The following is a 22,486-nucleotide window of genomic DNA, read 5'->3' as shown; positions in this document are numbered from 1 at the left end:
GTCAGTCAGTACTTTTCTGTTGTTCCTCTCCTCTACCAAAATAAAGTTGGATGGGAAATGGAAAAACAATTGCATGACACTTTTAAAGCTGTTTCTATTTAGCAAGTTTTAAAAGATAACAAAACCAAAAGTATTTTATTTCCCCCTTACTTGTGCTTTCTTCTGGTGTTTGGCCAATCAGTGCAATGAAATGAACTAGTGCCTTCTTATCCCCTCACTAATTCCACTCTGCTGTTTACATGGATTTTTTTTTCCTTTTCACCTCAACCAATCCATCGGGTTTTATTTTTCTTATTCTGAACTTTTACAAAGTGAAAGATATTTTGAGTTATAGATTGGCAAGATTAGTCTTCTTTTTGTACTCAAATTGTTTTGAAAGTAATGGAACAAAACAGAATGAAAGGCAAAAAAATTGCAGCACAGTATTTTTTCCATATTTATATGGAAGATGAGCTGAAAGCATTGAAGATTTTATTAATTAAGATACTGAAAATAAATATTTGACAGATGTTAATTAGAAATATTAGCAGGTGGGAAATTTTCTGGTTAAGTTTAATTTTAATGTAGTTGAAATAGACTGGTTTTATTATAAACTGTATACTACAAAAGTAACCTGTTTTAATGTATTTATGATAACATCTGTTTCTTTGGCCCTATAAAATCTGAAATACGTCTTATAAACAAAGAAGTTTGGATACTGAAAGAAAAGTTGTTGTTATTCTCAAGCTGTGTCTGCACAGCTCACTTCTGCCTATGGTTTAAATGAATAAAAATACCAGTCTCCACAGCGGAGTCACCAGGTAGTCAGTGAAATATTCGTTCCTTTCTTCGAGGTGGTCCCATCAGTAATGAAGGTGAAGCTGTTCAGATCAAGAGCAAAATTCAAAGTTAACACTCTCTGAATGAATGTGGCAGTTTGGTTTTTCTCCGAGTTGTTAATTTTCTCAGGTAGAATGCTATCACTATTCATTATGCTCAATCCAAATGTTAAACCTGTCTTAGAATCATAAGAATTACGGTGTGTGTGCTCAGTGCTTATTAGAAATAAGATAGAGTAGCAAGGTAATACATTCTATTTTCTACTCTTGGGCACGAGGAGGTCATCATGTTACCGTGCTCTCTGACCTCATTTGAAATCTGTGTTTCAAAAAAAAAAAAAAAAAAAGGTGGTTAAAACTGTATGCAGTATGCAGTCAGACCCTCCGGACTCCATCCACAGTGGTGATGAGGAACTTGTTTGGAGGGTCAAATCAGACTTTATATACTTAACTCAGGTCACTCAGGTAAGATGCATCCATGTTGGAGCAGACCTGTAGCATCTGGTCCAACTGACTGAGCAACAGTTCGGGGTGTGGGACAGCCTGCACCTGCCCATGCAGGTATGCCCTGATATGTACCATCGACTCCCTCTGAGATTCAAGGCACCTCAGAAACTCCCTTTTAGCCCTGCACCAGGAATAGATGGAGGCAGGGAGGCATAAGGGTATTTCAGATGAATTAGGGGACTGTCTCTGTATCCCACTAATGGATGTAGATGTAGAAATTCTTTTCCCAGCCTTTTAATGGAGGGGAGTGAGAAGGACACCGAAATGGTTCACCTCTCTTTTATTTTCCCTAGCTAGCTATTCATTTAAGGAATTACAAGGAAGACAAACCTGTGAGCACGGATATTAAATCTTGCGCTTCAGGAGATAAAGATATGCATTTGCCTTCTGAGTCAGTTTGTTCTTTAGGTTGTTTTAGGCAGTTGGGGGAAACTAAAGAACAATCCATAATAACGTAAAGAATTTTCTAACCACCCTAAATAGATTTTCAGCACTCTGTCAGACCGGAAACTAAAACTTGGAGCCTCAAACAAATTCCATTTCCCCAAACTTTTGAAAACTTCAGATCGAGACCTTAGTGTACTTATCTAGTAGCAGGGACTCGTCTTTAGTGTGAAAAACACACTTATTTTGTCACTTATTTCATTTAAGAATAAGGAGACTTGAGCCCATATCTTGGCAAAGATATAACCCAGGTGTAATATGATAGAAAACTGAATAGTGAATACAAAATGAAAACCTTGGGTAGTCAGAATCAGGCCCCAAATGAAGCGAGCCTGAAGGCATCTGAAAACTGTTGCTGTAGCTGTAGAGGGGAGTTTTGCTTTTAGGAAAGGAGGAAGAGGGGAAAAAAAATTGAGGTCACCTTTTAAGAATGCGATTCCCAAAGTTACAAAGAATGAATCATTGGCGCCAATTTTTACGCTGTGTAGCTCCCTGGTTATCTTTGTTATGCTGACTGTGTAAGATTTTTCGTGATGTGTCTGTAGAGGGCTGGTGTTGAGTCTGTAACATTGACACTGATATTGTTCCCTCCCCTTTCAGCTAACTCAACTATTGGTAAAGATCAAAGAAAAGGAGGAGGAGGGCTGACAAGAAACAGTGTATGAGAGATGCCTGCAAAGCTTTAAATAAATAAAAAGGGGTTAAGACTTCAAATCTGTTGCAGGATATCTGTGGAAGTGGGGCCCTGTTTTGCTGTAACAAATTAAGTCTTCTTTCACAGAGCATGCTGAGTACTTTTATCTGTATGAATCTGGTCCTTTGAGTATTAATGTATTTGGACAAAACACAGTTGTATATTGCTGGACATATCTGGAAATATTAAAGCTGAAAAAAGCATGTGGCTTCTGGTAGACTACCAACTGTTTCTTTTATGTTTCCCTCCACAGCAAAATTAGATCAGTGGCTTTCAGTGTTACTGTCTAGTTTGTTTCACTTTCCAATTCACAAGAGTTGAGGAATGTGTAAGCAAGAACCTAACCTTCCCTAGCTCCAGAAAAGAACAACTCTGCGTTAAAACTTAACAAGATAAAAAGGAAAACAGGAGACAATAAATAGAAGGTAAAACTCTTTCACAGTGAGTGGTCCTTAGCCAAAATAGGGCTTTGCAGGGTGAGCAGGAATGTTTTGACCCCTCACATAAAGTATCAATGTAGTTGCATTATGTAAATAACAGAAGTGCGGATCAGGATGGTAGCAATATGATGTATGAGACATGACACTTCCAATACAGTGGAAAGAAAGGACACTGTTTTTCTTCTACTTGGGTGGAGATCAGCTGCAGTTGTGTTTACGGGGCCTGGGGTGAGGATGTGGATTCTACCTTCCAAAGCCCTGTTCACTCCAGCCCCGTAGGGGCAGAATGCTTAGGCTTGGTGTTGATGCCTCAGATTTTACTGCTATAGTTTTATGTCAAAACCTGCCTTCCTTTTTTTTAAAATATGAACGTTGGCTGTCCAAACAGTTGGCAACCATTTATTAAAAATACGCCCACCTAATGTTTCTATGGTGAATGTTGTTAGGATAGATATATATTCTTGCAGCTTCCTCCTAATGTTCTGGGTAGGTATGAGTACAACTATCAGAAGCTAAGTGAGAATGTAAGTTCCTGAAGTTGGAACTTAGTGTAACTGAGTGTGCTTCAGATGTGTGGGGCTTGAATTGCTGCTTATGGCTAGTGTAAATCCACATTAACAGTATTTATTAGTGATTTATGGTAACCCAAAAACAGAATAAAAATCATAAACGATCGGTTGATGATGGAGTGGTGTGTGTGTGTGGATATGGAGCTCTCTGTGGTATGATTTAAATGTTTATTAACATGAGTTTGTGATGCTCCCCTTACTTTCAGATGGTGAATCCATGAATAAGTTATGTAGGTCATTACCAAGGAAATGCCACTCGTGCTCCGTGCCTCTTTTACAGCTCTAACAGTAATCCAAACGCTGTGGAATTCTCCGGGAAGCACGCTGTAGGAAAACCAGGTATGAGCAGCGCCGCATGTCTTCGTTCTCACGGGTGAGACTTCTCACTGTGCTGATAAGGCAGCTCTGGCCTTGGCCTTTTGGGAGATTTCTCTGAGCGAGGCAGTTCTGACAAGTTCCCCTGGCCAGTAACACGGGATCGGGCTGGGAGAAAAGCCCATCAACCCCCCAGGCTCACCTGTGGCAGATACCGCTGTTTGTTGGGGTTGCTGGTAGCGGAAAAAGGCCCAATGTGCAGATAACAGGGGCAGCAAGGGAAGTACGTGTGTATTGCCAAAATGGGATCAAGCCTCTCTCCCCACAAAGCTGCAAGATCCCCTTGCCTGCTGAGCAGGAATGGGACTATACATCCAGCCAAACAGGATCAGAGGCTTGTTAAACTTCTAAAACTGACCTCAAACTTTTTTTTTTTTTTTTTTTTATTCTCTAAAAATGTCACCATTTTGCATCAGAGTGTCTCAGGGCTTTCCAGAGCACGACTGAACTTTGGTGCCTTCTCTCAGCAGCACAGTTCTGCCTCCAGTTCTGCAGCGTGAACAGCATGGCAATAAGTCAAACCAGAAACCCTCACACTAGTGGGATGGGATGCAGGTCACTAGCTGAGGGGTTGGTCACCAGTTCAGGTGCACGCAGACCGCTCATTTCTTTGCAGCGCGTGCACCGACTGCGTGTTTGTGAAGACTCGGCAGTTTGTGGTTAGCTTTTCCTGTGAACAGCGAGAGAGTGCTAACAGGAGGGTCTGACGTTACCTTCAGTGTCACCTGGGCCGCTGCTATACGCGGTAATATCAGTTAATACGATAATGGAAACGTTCTTAAGGATTGCTCCCCAGAACCGTGTTTTGGGACAGATCTCGGCACGTTGGCAACCCCCCAGCTGCCAGGACGCCTGCTTCTCCTAAGCCGGGCTTGTGACCGGCTGCTTCAGAGGGAAGAGCCGGCTCCCTCTGCTTGGCGCAGGAGCCGGGTTCACTTGGGAGCTAGCAGCGCTTTGGGAAGAGGGGCCAAAACCAAATCCGAGGAGGTTTAACTTGTTGCCAACTTGTGGTGAATTTTAACAAATGGAAGCGATGCGGTGCTCCCTCCTCCCTCCGTGCCTGCGTGTAACAGTTCCCGTGTCTCTGCTCTCCTCTGCCCCGGTGCCGGCAGGCTGCGTTGCGCCGGACACCTGCGGGCGAGCTCTCGGTCCTTGCGGCCCCCGCGGAGCCGAGCCCGGGAGCCCGGCGCCCTCGGCGCTCCCGCCCCACCTGGCTCCCGCCGGCGCGCCCGGTCCGCGCGGTTCGGCCGCCTCCCGTCGCCGTCCTCCCGGCGGCGACTTCGCTCGAGTTTGCTCCCGTTACATAAGCGCGGCGGGGCAGGCTGCGGGGCAGGCTGCGGGGGGCGCGGCGGGCGGCGGGGCGGCGCGGGGGCTCCCCCGGGGGGGCGGCGGGGGGCGGCGGGCCGGTGCCGGGGCGCGCTGCCCCTTTAAGGGCCGCCGGGCGCCCGCCGCACGGGCAGGGAGCGACCTCTGGGCTTTGACAGCTCCCCGCAGGACTCCCCGCGCCGCCGGCCCCGCCCCCGGCGCGCCATTGGCCGGCGGGCCGGCACGCCGCGCGCCGATTGGGCGGCCGCTTGCCCTGAGCGAAGCTTTAGAACTCCGAGCCCCAATATTCGGTTACATTGTAGCAAAATGGCGACTGTCATTCACAACCCCCTCAAAGCGTGAGTACCGCCCGGCGCCCGCCGCCGCCGCCGCGCCGCGGGGTGCGCCCCCCGCCGCCCCGCCGAGCCGCGCCGCGCCCCGCCGGGCCCCGCCGCTCCGCCCGCCCGCCCGCCCCCCCCCGCCTCCCCCTGCCGCTCGCGGCGTGCGCCCCGCGGCACCCGCCGGAGCCCCCGAGTTCGTTCCCCGTGCGCTCCGGGGCTCGGGGGCACGGCGGCAGGGGGCGGCGGGGGGCCCCGCTGCGCGGCTCTCGGCGCGTCCCGCCGGCCCCCGGGGGTGCGCGCACTTGACAGCGTCCTGGGGGCCGGGCTGGGCTGGCGGGGGGCGGCCCGAGGCGGAGGGGGGTCGGGGCTCGGCTCCGCCGCAGCCCCCCGGAGGAGTTGGGGCTCGCGGGGGGCTCGCTCCGGCGGCGGGGGCACGGCCGGCGCAGCTCGGTGTGCGCGGGGCTGTGCGGGCGGGGAGCGGGGAGGGAGGGAGGGAGGGAGGGAGGGAGGGCGGCGGGCTCGCCTTAAATGAATGACTCGGGCCCGCCGCTGGCGGGTTTGGGGCAGGAAGTCCGGAGGGCTGCTTTGCATATGCCAGGCTTTCGCTTTCCCGAGCGGCGGGGACTTGAGCGCGTCCGCGGCTCGGGGTCGCAGCGAGCGCGGGCGGGGAGCGCCCCGGGGCAGCCAGCGGGGACGGGGACACCGGCAGGGACGGGGGCAGGTGCCGGTGCCCGGCCGTACCCGGCCTCCCGAGCCCGGAACGGGAGCGGCCGCCGTCTTCTGGCTCGCGTCCTTTATTTTCCTTGTGGTCCGCGGCGCGCACCGCTAATCCCCGGAGGCATTAGGGCGAGGGGGATTTGGCCCCGGCCGTGGGGACAGGAGCTGCCGGAGCCTTGCCCGAGCGACTTCTCCGCGCACGGGGGCAGCGCTCTCGCTAACGACGCGGAGTACCTGCCGGGGCCGCTTCGTTTGCACTTCCCGGCTGCACCGAGTGGGTGTTTTTATGCCTTTGAGTTTTCAGAGATGAAATTGAGGCTGAGAGTCTCTTTTTTTTTTTTTTTTCTTTGACTCAAGTCTCTCCGGCTGGAGTTGGAAAACCCCTCGGAGGTTTTTCCAGGGATTCCTGCCGCTGCCTCAGCGCGGAGGGAAGGGAGGGCTGGAGCTGGGAAGGGACCCGCACGGTCCCCGGCGGGCAGCGAGCTGCCCTCCCGCTTGCCGCCCGGCCCTTCGGTGGCACCGCACCGCGGCCAGCGGGGAGCGGGAGCGCAGGTCCCGAGGGGGCCGAGCGGGCCCCGCCGGCCCCAGCCCCCGCCCCGCCGGCCCCGGTCCCGGCCCGCCGCGCACTTCGGCAGCCGCCGGCAACTTCTCGCCCCGGCCGCTCCGCCCCGGGAGGCTCCAGCCCGCTCGCCCCGGGCCCTCGGAAGTGCCCGGCCGGCCCCCGGGAGCGGGAGGGGACCGACGGGGGGCGCGGAGCCCCCGGGGGAGCGGGCGCCGCCGTGCGGGCGGCCCCGCTGTGGGGCTTACCCCCCGGAGGGCCGCGGGGACCCCCGCCTGCCCCCGCTGCGGTCGGGGAGGGCAGCATCAGGCCGGGTCCGATCCGTTCCCCCTTCCTCCCCGGGGGGCAGAGGAGGAACAATAGGCACCCGGTGCCGGGGTCGGTTTTCTCCCCGCGCCTCCCAAAGTACTGGCGCTGCGCGGGGTGCGTGTGGGGGAGTTGGTGCTGGCTGGCCGACACCATCTGCATTTTTTATTAACAAGTTGTTTAATAAAACATCTTATCATTTTCACTTATTCTTGAAAGTTGCTTATCGGGAAACAATACACATGTAAATAAATTATGCATGGGCTAAATTAGGACAAAAGCGGTAGGACACGTAATAGGGTGAAGGATGCAGCGTACAGTATTTTATCCTCATGTGTCCTTCCTGACAATGAAAGGGAGCTGAATGACATTTGCATTTCCTCTGTCTGCGTTTTGATTGTATCGCAAAACCCACAAACGCCCCCTACAGAAACTGGCCACACAAAGGTTTTGCTCTCAGATGGGGGACAATGTCGAGACTGAGAAATCCTAGCTCAGGTATCGAGCAGCTCCCCGTGTGTGCATGTGCATTTAAGTGTGTCCAATATGCAGTCTCTCCCCGGCACTTGGACCCATATGTGGCCTTATTCATGCTAGGCTAGTCCCTCGGGGTAATGTATTCCAGTGCACCTGAACATCTGGGGGAATACATTAGGTAGAATAGCTCAGTCCCTTATCGATGAGGGGCACTTCCTTACATTCAGCTCGCCTCCTTCTCTACCTCTTCTCACTTGCCGCTTCTCTTTCGGGGCTTTCGTCCCTCTGCTGTTCTCTTCGCTTCTTCCAGTGATCCAATCAACCTGACACAACTGCCTGTTGTTTCTGCCGTTTAATACCTGGTTTACCAACACAGCGCTACAGGCAAAAATATTGGAGATCTAAGTTTAACCGACCTGGGAAACAAGGGAAAGGCAGTAAGTGTCTGGACAAACGCATTCTTCTTCATCTGTGGAAAAGGCAGTACTCAGACAGCTTTGGTGGGGCAGCAGTGGATTTGAAATGCTGGATTTGTTGGGCTGTCTTTTCCAGTAGCCTGAGTACTTATCTCCATGTTTTCTCTTTCCATCTTCTACTCCTTTGAATATCTTAATGTGGAGATGTTTGAGCAGGGCAATAGAAGAAACAAATGCTGTTAAATAGTATTCTGAGTGACTTAAAATGTCAGTCAGAAATCTCAGTGGACTTTGTAAACATTAATTAATTAAACTTCTCAACACCCCTGCGAAGAAAAGATTATTGCCTTTGTTTTATGGACGACTAAACTAGGACAGAGTGGTTAAGAAACTTTCTAATTCAAAGATTGAGCCTAGAACGCAGCAGTTCGGCTTCCAGCCCTAGCACCTCGTCACGTTTTCCCCATCTCTGCCTTATTAGTGATGTGCATATGGTACCATAATGCATTTAATGTAATTAAGATCTTGTAATTTACAGAGTCTTATCTAGAAGCGGAGCTGATTTTCCCCCCACCCTTTCTCTGTCTTTACTCCCACAGCTGACTTTTATTTCAGGTTGTCAATTAAACATACTCACTGCAACATATGTTAGGCTATTGCCTTTTCTGCGTGCGAGATTCCCTCATGCTGTAGCGCTCTGCCTGAGCGCGCACGAGAGGAGCTGCTGCCGCTGTGTAGCCTGGCCTCAGAGTAAGTAGCAGTGCCGGTGCTCTCCTGTGCTTTCGCTCCAGACAGCCCGTGGGGCAGAAGAGGCGAGCTGCACCCCCGTTGTGAGGCTGGGTCACCTACCTGCTGGCTGTGCTGCTGGACAGCTTTGATGTACGGGGAGAGGTTTATTCCCAGCCAGGTGTTTGGGGAGCGTATCGGTGCGGTCTGGTGTGTACAGCGCTGGAGCTGACCTTATAAGCCCTACCAGGCCTGTTCTGTGTCTGTGCTCCCGCTGCAAACAGGCAGCAGCGGGTGGTTTTCCAGTCGCTGTGCCTTCTCAGATAAAACTGCCTTGACAGCCCGCTCTGGCCCCTGGGCTGCCAGTTGGCCATCCTTGTGATGAATTCTGTGGCATGAGGCACCTGTGGAAAAAAGGTCGGTGCTCACATCCTTGCTTAATGTCAGCATCAGACCAGAGTAGGTCTTTGGGTCTTGTATGGCAAGAGTATTTCGTAAGTGTTAACTTGGGCTGGAATTCAAGCTGGGGACTCAGAACTGTTTCCACATCCTGTTACCCACCCCTGAAACAACGCTATGTTGTGATTAAGTGCTTGTGAAGACTTATATATATAGATATATACACATATTTTTTTCCCCTGAACGTTGTTGCATAAACATCTGGTTGCTAATTTTTAGTATTAAAGTGAAAGTATAACGTGCTGTGCTTTTTTCAGCAGGTGGAAGCAGTGAAATAGGTGGACAGTTAGGTTGCCAGTTCAGTGTTTACAAGTGATGTGAAGGTGATTTTAATGTGGCTTTGTAGAAGGGAGTTTTCTTCTGCTTGACAGAACAGGGTTGTTGGACGCATTAAATCATGCACCAAAATCTCTACAATGTTTCCAGTATGGCTCTGAAGTCACTTAAAAACATAAATGAGCCCTACTGTGACACATTTCAAGCCAAAACTGTTGCCCACATGAACGCTCTCTTTTCTGTATCCCAGCACCAGTCTTCAGAGAAAATGATGGATGAATGTTTTTGTATTTATGCAGGGAAACATGAGCATAAGAACAAAGTTGGGGTGAGAGGGGGAGGAGAGAAGCCAAGTTATGAAGACCTGAGGATATGCTGGTTTGAATATGGGAGAGTCTGATAAATATGTTACTAGTTACAGTGTTTTGTCTGGTTGCATGAGTAACTTGTGCATGATTAGTTGTTGTAGGTCTTTTGTAATTTTGTTTTGTTGGTGTGGATGGATGGAGCTTGTGCCATAAAATTGTCACTGAAAAAAAAAAAAAGATTTTTAAAACATGCTATTTGTGGTGTGTGAAAGCAATGTTGAACTATCTGGGGTGGGCTACAAAGAGCCAAAAATATGATTTTATTTTTTTTTTTGGAGGGTGTAATCATTTAAAGGTAAGCATGTGTCCAATGGTCTGTGTTCGTGACACCCATTAGATTGGATTCACAGTGTACTAATGGGAACAGTTCACCAGAGCACGCACGAGCACGGCACATGAAGCGAAATGGGGTTTTGTCTTCAGAGGGAGTCGTGGTGGACTCTAGTGAAGGTAATGTGGCTCATCTGTTGTGCAGCCTAATGAAAATTAATTTCCTCCTCTGCTTTCCTGAAACTGCAAGTGTGGTTTTCTGGGGTTGCTCTCAAGAATAGACCTTGTCCATCTTGTTGGCTGTGCCACTGCTGTCCAGAAATGAGACATTCAAGTGTGTTTGTCTGGAATAATGCATCTTTTAGAATTATCATTTGCTGAGACTGGTGTTTTCTCACTCTGGTTTGCCTTTCATGTCAGAGCTGAATTTCTTTGCTTGGTAGATCAATTTTACAATCTTGGTATTTATTCTGGGCTCATCACTGTGTTGTCTCTGTATGTGATGTTGCCTTGAGCAAGAACAATTCCTGTATTGTTTATCCCTGAGGACTTGTAGGAGTAGAACGAATCTGGCTTGGGAGCTGAAGATATTTTTCCCGTTGGACAAACAGACCTCTGATCTGAGGATTCCCTGGCCTGGGTGGCATGCTCCCTCATGCAGGGAAGCAGCATTGAGGCAGCGTTGCTCAAGGTCTGTTCTGAGGGCTTCATTAGGACTGTGCTGCTCTTCTGGCTTTGCCTGGGAGTTTTGCCCAGGGTGCACAGACTGAGGTGTGTTAATTGCTTCTTTAGTGCCGGTCCCAGTTTTACCATTGGCTTGTTTCTTTTAAGAAAAGTGATATCATCAACATAATCTAGGAGAGAACATACCCTTAAAATCCATCTTTAGCAACTTTTGTCAGGTGGAAGTGCTCCTTTCTTCTCTTCATAAACTTCTCAGCAGTTTGAGGAACAATCCCAAATATGCTGGAGCACTGCGTGAAAAGCAGAAAGTGATTTTTACTTTCCAAAGAAAGAAGAAAACTGTCCACTGTATTTTTACTGTCCAAACTGAGTGACATGCAACAAATAGCATAAGTGACTGCTTGAATACTGAATGTTCAAAATTCTTATTTATTTTTAATGGCCTAAATTATTAGAAATACCGTACTTTTTTTCCTATTGTTATATATGGTTTATTTCCCAGAAGAGCATATTTTAACCACAGATTCCCAGCAGATGTCTCGGAGAAGAATAATGCAGTGTCTCAATAGCTGCTGGCAAATATCCTTCTCACACCCCCATCTCCTCCGGCATGGGAATAGCAGGGGTATGTCAGCACGTGTCTCGGTTTTCAGGTTACCTGCTTGAGCCAGGTGCAGCAGGAGAGCTGTAATTCCAGCCACATGGAAGGCTTTTCTGGCACCCCGGCGCTGTCTGGGGGGAGGCTTTGCAGGGAGTCACCGGAGGAGCGAGAGCAGGGCAGGGACGGGTACTGATGAGTGTGCGCTGGGTGGCTGTGATCAGCAGCGTGTGCTTGCCAAACCCTGACTCATTCATTTTTCGTTCTGCTGAGCTATAGCCGGGAGAGTCCCCTGCTCAGGTGCTGGTGGGGACACTGACTACATCAGTGTTGTTCTTCTGGGGAGAAAGGCTGGAAGTGACATTTAATATTGCAGTCTCTTGTGACAGAGCTGATCCAGCCTGACTGAGGCTCATCTCGCCATTCACGCAACACTGTGAGTTGTATCGATCTTTGGCATCTGATAACGCTGCCCTTGCTTTCTGATAATTTTTATAAATCACAATAAAATGTCAACTGTAGGGTGCATATTAAATCTAAGTATGCAAAAGAAAGAAACTCCAGATAATTTAGTTTCTCCCCCTTGCTTCTTGCCAGATGCCCCATCATTTTGGCTCCTGTACATGTTGTAAAAGGGCGCTCTGGCTGGGGCAATGGTAAGTTGTTGTTTAGGCTCCTGAAGGTCTCGGTTAAGACATTGCACTAAATTCTTTACAAACACATGGCTTAATGGTTCCTGCCTCGTAGGGCTCAAATATCTAAATAGGTTGGACAGTGCGAAGAAAATCAGGTGCAGAGCAGTGAAATAAGGCCATGTCCCGAGCTGGTTAATTCCAGTCTGCCCTACCGCATCAGCTGGCAGTGCTGATTTGATCTGATCAGATGCGGGCATGCTACTCCTGCCAAAACACAAAGTACAGTGCTTATGCTGCTTTTATGCTTTGGGTTGGCTTCATGCTAGCCACAGGAAGATAGATTATGCCTGTTGGAACAAAATTACCTCTTCGAAACATTCTGAGTGTTTTCCATGTTTTGGAAGAGTGAGTGACTGCCAGTTCAGTGCTTTGTGTCACATAGCTCTGGAGTTTTTGGTCTGGTTCTAGCAATTCTGCAGTTCCTCGTGTTTGGTGTCTTGTGGATCCACAGCCTAAAGTGATTAGTCAGAGTCGGGAGAAAAATTGAAATGGCTGGAGTTAGATCTCAGGTAGCTTGCTGTCCAGTGAACTGTGTTGTTGGGAAACTTATAATGGAGACAACAGAGTTAATATTATTTCTTCAAGGGAAAATTAATATTCATATTTCCATTTCCTTCAAGAACAGTGCTGAAGAAAGTAATCCATGGATTTGTGACTTTTCAAGTATTTTGGCCTCCGTACAGTTTCCTGAGAGATTGCCAGTGATGGGGACAAATAAGTTTTTTTTGTTTATGATTACTTTACTTTAAAACCGATGCAATCTGAATAAGGAATAATGGAAACAGTGGGTCAGAAGGATGTTTTACTGCTCATCTCCTTTGGTCTTGACCATGAATAAAAACTGCATCATGCCTGAAGCTGCTGTCCTGTTGAGTGTTGTGATAAATCACACACCAGAATCCAGTATCAGAAATTTTAACATGGGCCCACTTATATCTACAAGTTGCCCTGACTGCTACTGCCTTTTTTTTTTTAAGGGATTTTGAATACTGTAGGTTTCTGTGTTTTCTATGGACTCCTTATCCTTGCAGTTTTCTCTTTGTTAGCATATACCTGATGATGCGAAATAGGGAACAGATCAGGAGCGCAGCTCCAATTCGTAGCTCAGCACCTTTTATAGCTGGGCTGGGGCTAGTGCTGGCTAACAGGCATGTGAGACGTGCTGGGAAGACTCCACAGTGAGGAGTTTCTCCGCAGGTGTGGTTTGATTGCAGCACTGAGATACTTCTTTTACTGCTTCCTCATAACTGACTGACTCCCAGACTTCAGCTTTTAGAAGGGCTTTTCCAAAAAGGCACGTGTCCCTCTGTTCATTTTGGCGACGTTAGTCCCCAGGGATCAAATGGCACGTGGATGAATGTGATGGTAATGCCTCCCCAGGTAGAATGGGGCCTCAAAGACCTCTCCCTTCTCTCTCTTCTCTTACACTGATAGAGTTGAATAGGAACTTCAGCAGGTTAGCTGGTGTTACGTTGATGGCAAACAGGCATTCCTGAGGTCAAAATCCAACCAAAAAATATTGATGGGGAAATATGTGGAAAACCCTTCCCAATTTCATGTCACCAGCTCTGATTCATTGTTGTTGATAAGCTCAGCTAAATGTTTTATCTTTTCTTAGCTTTCCTCTCCCCCGCCTCTCAACCTCTTTCCCCCATTGACCTCTACGAGCACAGCCCTAGCTGTTGATTTATCAGGGCAGGCTAGCTCAGCACTGTGTGGAGATTGCTTTTAATTAACTCTCTTCGTTTTTTCCAACCTTCAGGGAGCAGCAACCCTTTAATGATTTTAATATTTTATCTGGATTTATATCCACCTTATGTGTTGTTTGTTGCTCTGCTTCCTCACATGTTCTTCTTGAGTCATTTCCCAAAATGAAGTGTTTGCTTCAGGTCCATCATGCGGGATGAGGAGGAGTGTTTTTAATGGCATCTGGACTGGGAGAATTGGACTCTCTGTGATCTACCACGGCATTTTGGAGGAGGATGGGGAGTTTGAGGTGATGCATTTTGGTGCTGTCTCGGAGCAGGACTCACTGCAGTGTTCTGCCTCAGTGTGCAGGGAGCGGCAGCTTTGTTTCGTGGTTGCAGCATGGCAGATCAGAGCCTACCAAATTAAATCTGACCCCTGACTTGTTGTCATGGTCAGAGTCACAAGCTAATTTTCACAGCCAGGTATGACTCTCGTGCTAGTCAGCTTGAGTAAAGGAGGCACTAATGTAATGAACTGTTGCTAAAATGTAGTTGGCTTCTGTGAGTACAGGTCAAAATGGAAGTCCCTGTTTACCAGCAAAACCACTCTGCCTACTGTGAGTAGCTCTACCAAGTGAGATTTCTTCAGCCTGATCAGAAAGCATCTATACAAAACTTCTCCCACCTGGAATTTTCTGTTTACATATCCTACAGTGAGGATTTCAGGAGGTCCAGGATAAAAGAATTAGGGAAAATATGTTAGTTATAATATTAAACATGGCATTTTCATGCCAGAGGAGGAAACCACTTTATAATCATGCTCAAAGTAGCATCACAATCCGGTTTGTGGGATTATTTTCTCTGTTCCTCTCATGGGAGGAATGACTTGCACTGAGTGACTTTGTTAGGGTTGCACTGTCAACCACTGACAGAACTGGATGTTTAGTAGCTGCATTTCTCTGCTTTTGGTGTTGAGTGTTGGGCAGTGTATGAATGTGTGTTGAAAGTGCATGGGAATTCTTCCTGGGTAGCAGTTTGATCCAGCTGAAATTAGGGGCATGAAGGAAAGTGAGTTAAGACTGTCTGTCTGGTTCTGATGGAAAGAGTCAACAGATAAATGTTGCCAAACCATCCTTTATAACAGTGGTTTATGCCTAGAGCAAAAGCATCTTTTGGGGTGCAAAGATTGTACCACTGAAACAAACCAGATTACAACCAAGTGCTAAGTAGTTAAAAATATATTGCCCTTGCAATTCAAAATACACATGCTGCACACCAGATAGCCTGTTCGGTATAATTCATGCATCGAATTCAAAGTCATTGGTGTGAGAACGGTTTGACTCCATTTATTTTACAAGGCTACTTATAAGTATGTGTGAGTGTATTTAAAGCCCATTTGTTAAAATGGCAAAAGAAATTAAGAGGTTCCCAGATCTAGTCCTCCCTTACTGAGGGAAGTAACTCCGAGGTGCTAGCTGAGAGGATCATGATCGTTGGTGCTACTTAGGGAAATGCTGGCAGTGCATCACTGCATAAGATCGTGTATGTCATCTGGTCTGCGGTTTGTGTCTGTTCTGTCTTCCTCTGCAGTACACTTTAATTTTAAAAAGTAATTATTTGGGTGTATTTTTTTCCCATGTTGTTGCTGCGATTCCTCAGTAACTAACTCCTGGCATTCTCATCTGACCAGATTGCAGATGTATCTGCTTCAGGTATTCATTCTGCTGAGTTGATCTGAAAGTAAATTCCCTCCTCCCCTCTTATTAGCTTTCTAGTTTTGTTTCCATAACTAACTTATCCACAAAATCCAAGGGCTAGGAGAAGCTGGCTCTCCTGATAATGTCTTCTGAATTCCTGACTGCTGAACACACAGCATGCGAAGTCAAAACCCGTCTGGCCCTCACAAGGCAGTCTGTTTCCCAGGCTGTTGTTAGCAGCTACCTTCTCCGTGCACCCCTCGGAGGGGAAGAGGAGGAACAGATGAGGGGTGAGCACTCTGCCTTTGGGAAAGGCTCTGACCTGAAAATGGATTGCAATTCCAGCCGAATGGTTCCTTCCCTTGGTAACAGAATTGCACGCCTGGGCTCTGAGCTCTTTGCATTAATTCCACCTCTGCTAAACTTTCCCAGTCAATTAACCATGTCCATCTCCTGCTCTAGCAGCCACACGTGCCTTTTCTGCCGCAGCAGGGTTTTGGAACAGTAACTCCCTGCAGCCTTTGCTGCAGCAGTTTTCCTCCAGCAGCTTCCCTCAAGCATGGTTATCAATTAGGACCTGTCAGGTTTTTCCCGCCGATGCATCTGTTTTCAGGGCTGCAGGACTCTGACCTTTTGCTTCTGTCTTTATAAATACTGTTTTTTCCAAGAGGGGCCAGCTCAAATGCTGAGTGTTACATCTTTAGGCTGATACAAAAGCTACGTGAAAATTTCAGTCTTAATCTGAGGGGATTCTGATGAACGTGGATATTTCTTTTGGTTTCTGTCATTGTGCTTCCCTTGGGTTTCGGTTTTGCATGTCAAAAAGGCCCCATTAGGCTGACCAGTAGTTCTCATGGGGTGTTGCAGGCAGCACCCACAGTTCAGAGATCTCTTCTGAGTGGGTGGCCAGACAGAATAGGAGAGCAGCGTGTTCCTGGAGGGTGAAGTGGCTGGGAGGTGCTCACCTACGGGCTCTGAGGTAGACTTCCTCCAAAAGGCTCCCGCACGCACCTCTGTGGCTGGAAGAATGGTTCAGACACTGTCACTGGTGATCTCTTGGCAAAGTGCTTAGGGGACAAAAACAGTAGCTTGAAGGTGATTTTCTTGCATGCTGTGCTGTCTTCAAAGCTCAGGTTGAGCTAGAGTGCTTCTTAAAGCAAGAGACTGCTTAATATCTTGCCCTGTGTGTGTGGGTGATCCTGGTTAGTGGATAGGTATCTATATCATAAAAGCTGCCATCCCAGTTGGCACTAATTGGTTCCTATGTGGGTGCTTTCAGATGAGAAGACAAAGACCAAATTGGCCACAGAGGCTCAATTAAGAGAAGTGTAGGTTTAAAAGAAGGTTCCTGGGTCTTATGTCCAGTCCCCTGGTACCATGTCAGATAATCTCTTTCATAAACTGAAAAGTCCTTGTCTTAAATCCCCACTTGGACTGTTTGTTCCCATTACTCCTCTTGGGAGGGTTCCAGAACCCACTGCTCTGATGGCTGGAAATAGCATTTTAATCCCTAGCCTAGCCCTACTTGTGACCAGTTTATACCCATTTGTTCTGGTGCCAGCATGGAGTTGTTCGTTTAAATAGTATTGCTCCCTCCAAGTCTTCCTCTCCACTGTCATGCGTTTGTATGGTAGTGTTACAAGCCCTCTCGGCCTTTGTTTTGATAAGCGAAACTATCTGTGCTATCTCTTCCTTTCCTTTGATCACCAAAGTATTTATTGTTTTTACCTTCTCTACTTCAGCTTGGATTACTCCCATTTAACTTGATTGAATGTGGGTAGACAGTGTCAATGTTCCAGGTGAATTTTTGTCAGTGCCCTCTCCAAAACTTTAATTTTACCCCTTCTGGGAGCATTTTGCATTTGTTTGCCGTTGTACTGTGCTGGTCATTCAAAGTCATCCTGTGATAGACTGATACTGTTATGTTTTTTCTGTCCTTTTTCAACTGTTGTTGTCGAGGAGATATCTGCAGGGTGTCAACTGAAATTTGTACTAAATTCACTCCTTCTAATTCTTGCCCGTTATTCTTAACTTCCTGGATGACCCTTCAGCTTGTGTAAGTGGCTAACGTTTATCAGCACACGTACTTCTTGTGCCAAGGTCATTAGCAGAAATATTGAACAAGATCAGTCCCCAGACCAATCCTTTCTGGAACTCTGTAAGTAACCTCCCTTTGGCCAATTACTTTCTCTCTCAGGATGTTAACTGTGTCCAGTCCTCTGTCAGTAGTTTTTCAGTCATATCACCATTTTGTACTCATCCTCATCTTCTCTGTTTTTGGTAACTTCTCATGTTTCTTTTTTCTCATTTTGTGATTGAAGAACTTGATGTCTCTAAATTCAGGCTCATTTAGCTTTGCTGCAATAATTTGCAAGGTTTTAGAACACTTAACAAAGAAATAAGAATTTTATTTTGCTTGCTATGCTACAGTAGTGTAGTACTAACCTTAATTTTCAGTATCTGCCTAAAGAACTTGCCAGTAGATGTATGATTTCATGTTGTAGTTCTTGCTCAAAGATTTTTCAGAGTTTGTGTTTTAGCTGCACAAGTGTCTGTGGCTTCTATCTCAGTCACCCCACTAAAGCATGAGCACAACATTCCTTTAGCTCTTGGCCTGTACCTATGTTATGTTTAATCTAAGTACCGTTCTCACTGCAAAACAGCTGATCTTTCTTTGATCACTTTTGTTTTGATGTCTGAAGAATATTACTGTTTCTTAATAGCTTTCTCAAGTTCCAGCTCTTGACTTTGGCAATTCTCCCTTTATCACTCTACTTCCTGACCTTTAAGATTTTTTTTATTTTTTTCTATAACTACGTCTTTCTGTTCCTGAAGGGTGTATGTTTTATTCTAATGTCCTTTTCCAAATATTCAGCCAATAACTTCTCCAGTCTTTCCATACGAGTTTCAAACAATTTTTGCATTTTTGTCTTAAAGAAATTCCGCAAGTTCTGCTGTATTCCACTCCTCCCATGCTTAAAGAGCAGGTTTGAAGCACTCAAAACCAGGTTCAGAGTACTTTGGTGAGGGGAAGTGTACAATTTTGTACCTATTCTTGGACTGCAGAAGACTGAGGCCATGCTGATCTAGGGCAAGCAGAAGCAATTCTGTTTAATATTAAGGTATTTCACTTAATTAGTTCATGCCTAGATGTGGCTTTTAAAAGTTCAGCAATATAAAACTATGTTGTTTCTTTCTTTTACCATTAAGTAAAAACCCCAAATGAGCACCATAAAGTAATTTTTTCTTAAAGGACTTTGTTCAATTTTTTTCCCCTGATGTTATTGATCTTATTCAGAGAAAATTGTGTGTATGCAGAATATATATATATATATATTTGTGTATGTATAATATAGGAAAGAAAGAGTGTACCTAAAGGTGGTGCTTAGGAAAACATGATATTGTTTGTTAGTCAGTGCCTTGCCATTTTAGACATTTCCATACACTTCCTACTGATTTATAGCAGCATGTGATTCAGCTCTTTCCTATTGGTCGGTTTCAAAAACCTCATATAAATTGTTTTTTGTTTGTTTGTTTTTTAATGAGAGAAGGCTCTGGGAACTTTTACAGTATTACAGCACTCTTTGGATCAATGCGTATCCCAGCAATCCCTTGCACAAATGACCTAAAATTGTGTGATCAAACCTCTTCTCCCCTCCCCATCCCTAGAGAGATATTTGTAATTAGATAAAATGAGGACAGAATATGCATAAGTATCTGTTATGCTGGGATTCCTGCCCAGAAAGGAAACTAACGGCCTGAGCTGGTCATAATCTTGTGCGCCCTGTATGCTATTGACAAAGCTATGCCTTGAGAATGCTGGGAGTTCAGAAGCAGATTTTGGCTGCTTGTCTTTTGGTAACCTTTTTTAATTGACTGACTGTTTTCCAGAACAAGTGGAATTACACATCCTATATTTTACTCATTGTTCATTGTCAGGGACATTTTGCTTGTAGGAGAGGGCCTGATTCACCAATCTCATGCTTTATGCAATGGAAGTGAGCATAAGTTACTGCTTCTGTGGTTTGGAAGTGCTTCACGTTCACTTTGCCCAGATGTAAATGACCACATGAAGTGCAAGACAGTGGAGATCTGGGCCTGGAATTGCTGTTGGTTATTTTTTTCCTTTCCATCTAGCAATTGCTGCTTGTCTCTGATTCTTCGGCAGAGGGGACTGTGGTGTTCTGAGAGCGAGTTCTGCTCTCTCAGCTCAGACTAAGAAGCCTCTTTGAAGTCTGTGTGCCAGGGTGTCCCATCCTGTGATGCTGTGCAGTGCGAGAGGACCAGATAGGTGACAGCTGGTGTCAGCTCACCCGTCACGAACTTGTCGTTTTTTAGTCCTCTGTTAGAGTTGTGGTTTTGTCTTGTGACTTACCTGCAGTGAAACGCAAATCTGTCAGTCTTCCTCAAATAGCCCAGTCATTGGCAAATCCATTGATGAAAAGCTTTACTTGAACAGATGGGCAGTCTGTGCTCTAGCCTTTCTGTCTTGCTTTGTTTCAATGTCCATGGGGTAAATGTTGGTGAAAGTGAGAGAAGCCTTTTGATTAAAGGAGAGGCAAGGTCACGTAAGAAGCATGTCCTCCTGCACGTTCCCAAGGAAGGTATCTATCCAGCATTTCCAGTACTCTGCCCAGTGCAGCTAAATCAGGAGGTACGAGAGCCAAGGCTATGCTGAAAGGAGATTCTTTTTTCTTCTTGGGATTATGTCAAGTTTGGCATCTTTTTTTAACTGAGGAAGGTTGGTTTGTTCTCCTTCTCCACTCATAGTAATTTGCAGAGCAGGAGATTTGGGATGAACCTCGGTTTGCTGTGCTTACAAGGGAGCAGGAGCTTCTGTGGCTGGACTGGAGGACTGGAATGTGTTGTTTCAAGACACTGAATGTGAAAAAAAAACACGTTGGCTTCATACAGACTATGGTTTTTGTTTGTACTCAGCCAATGTGATTTCACTGAAGTCCAGAAAGTTGTGCCAGTATGAGAGACGAATCAAGTACGTGTTATTTCAAGACAGCCTTGCTACCAGAACTAACAGGAAAAAAATCTTTAAAAAAAATTTTTTTTTCCCCTTAAATTTTTAGAATCTCCGTCCCTGTAGGATATTCAGCAGTGCCCTATGCTTATAATTTGGGAGCAGCTGTTGCCATTAGCTGCCACCTAAGAGATCTTTAGCAGAAGTCTATAGCTTACCATACAGGACAGGCAGCAAGATGACTTCTTAGTAACAAGGATGGGTCTGAACAAAATCCTGGATCTCAGCACTTCTTGCGAGCTTCGAAGACTGAGCCTGGATCTGAAGTTAAATGTCTTAATGGACAGGATCCAAACACCCACATGCTTTGGCAGAGCTCAGATACAAATTTTGTCTACCTAAAGAATCAAGGTTCTGTTTTCATGTAGATTCGTCTACTAGTGAGAAGCAAGGGAAGGGATAAGACAGAAAATATGACACATTGGCAAAATTGTTTTTCAATACTATGTTTTTCAAAGTTTTTTCCATGAGGCGTCAGCAGCTCTTAAAAATCGCAGGGAAGAGAGTACAGTTGTCAATGAGCCAGAACGGTTAAATGCTTTTAAATATTTGAGTTGGGTTATTCCTTCACCTTTCTTTCTCACAAACATGTCTGGTAAAACTCCAGTAATGAAAACACTTGCTGGGGGGGGATAAAATCCTTTTCAGCAAGTAGTGACGGTGACATTTTAATCATATCATAACAACACTGTTAGCAACGGTTTAGGTTTGGCATTGAACATATACACAACATTTGTTCTTTTATACAGTATCGGTATTACATAGTAAAAATAGCACAATTGCAAAACTCATTTGTCACCCTTGTGCCAACTTTGTTCAGCTGACAGTTGCTGTTTGAACTTTTTAAAGCAATGTTTCATCCATATGTTAATACCAACTGTACCATGAAGTCTCTGCTTTCAGCTGATCCTCCGGTGCCCTACAACCATGCACGGTAGTTACTTCCCACTTTGGGATACCTGCAAAGCCATTGCTGCCAGACAAGCAGTGCTCACTCTGGCTGGTTCTGTACTTTGAGCTGGTAAAGAGCAGTCTTGAGATAGGCAGCGGGAATCTTTCTTCAGCTGCTGTAAATTTTCCAGCACATTCCTATGCAGAAGTTTGTTATAGCCACTTAGCTTCACTGAGCCATTTCAGGATGGTGCTATTCAGAAATTTTCATCTTCCTAGTGGGAGATTTGGAACTACTCTGCAATGTTTTGGATGCTGTATATTCTCCCTGGTTATTTGCTGCTGGTGATGGATGCTTATTATATAATTCTCAGTTCAATTTTATAGCAGGCTTTTGATTTTCAAAAAGGAACAAAATCATGAGGGCAAAAACAAGACTGAGGGCATCCATCCATAAACGAACACTGCAAGTGGTGCTACGTAGTAACAGGTGGGCAGCTGGCAGGGAAGTCTCCACTGGCTCATGCTAAACTAGTTTTGGTTTAACAAAACCAAGGATGCCAAGTATGGGAGGAGGGAAGAACTCTCCCCAGGTCAAATGGTGCTCCCTTGGGTAGTTACAAGCAGGGAACAAGCTGATGTACAGATATACCTGCTGCTGCATCATCCCACAAGGTTGGAATTCAGCTGGAATAGGCACAAATAGACCTTATTTCAAAGCCTTTTGAATTCTGCCTCGTACCTACTGTTACAATAAAACCACACTTTATTTTAGGAAAGTTGTTATTGTTTTCTGTATTTACTTCTGTAATGGTTTCTCAAGGGTGGGGGAGAAACATGCAGTAGGTAGGAGTGAATCAATATGTAAGAGTTTGTGTTCAGACCAGAACCTGAACCCAGAGTGGGGAATCGATGGGATTTCACCCTGGGGAGGACATCAAAGGGGATGCACCTTGAGACACCAGAGAGGAGCCAAAAGTGCAGCTGGTCCCTGAGAATTGCCTTTTACCTATAAGCTACATGGAGAGGTTTTGTTTTCTGACAGGCCTGTTTGGAGTTTCACTCAGCGTTTCCTTTTACATATTTATAAACAATACTACAGTGAACTTGATTGTCATGACTGATACCAGACCC

The 22,486-nt window shown here is 46.1% G+C and overlaps 1 protein-coding gene across 1 annotated transcript in view; it reads left to right on the top strand.

Annotated features, from left to right (window-relative positions):
* The first annotated feature begins 5,442 nt into the window (after positions 1-5,442).
* The window catches only part of DPF3 (double PHD fingers 3), a 162,732-nt gene continuing 145,688 nt past the window's right edge, over positions 5,443-22,486 (top strand). The window contains exon 1 of the mRNA XM_066998678.1: positions 5,443-5,511. Within this exon, the coding sequence (XP_066854779.1) occupies positions 5,480-5,511 (32 nt within the window). The 5' untranslated portion in view covers positions 5,443-5,479. The remainder of the gene's footprint in view (positions 5,512-22,486) is intronic.

The sequence above is a fragment of the Anser cygnoides genome, chromosome 5, assembly GCF_040182565.1.
Source record: "Anser cygnoides isolate HZ-2024a breed goose chromosome 5, Taihu_goose_T2T_genome, whole genome shotgun sequence".
Lineage (NCBI taxonomy): Eukaryota > Metazoa > Chordata > Aves > Anseriformes > Anatidae > Anser > Anser cygnoides.
Note: the sequence above shows the minus strand (reverse complement) of the source record. Positions and strands in the feature narration are given on the sequence as shown.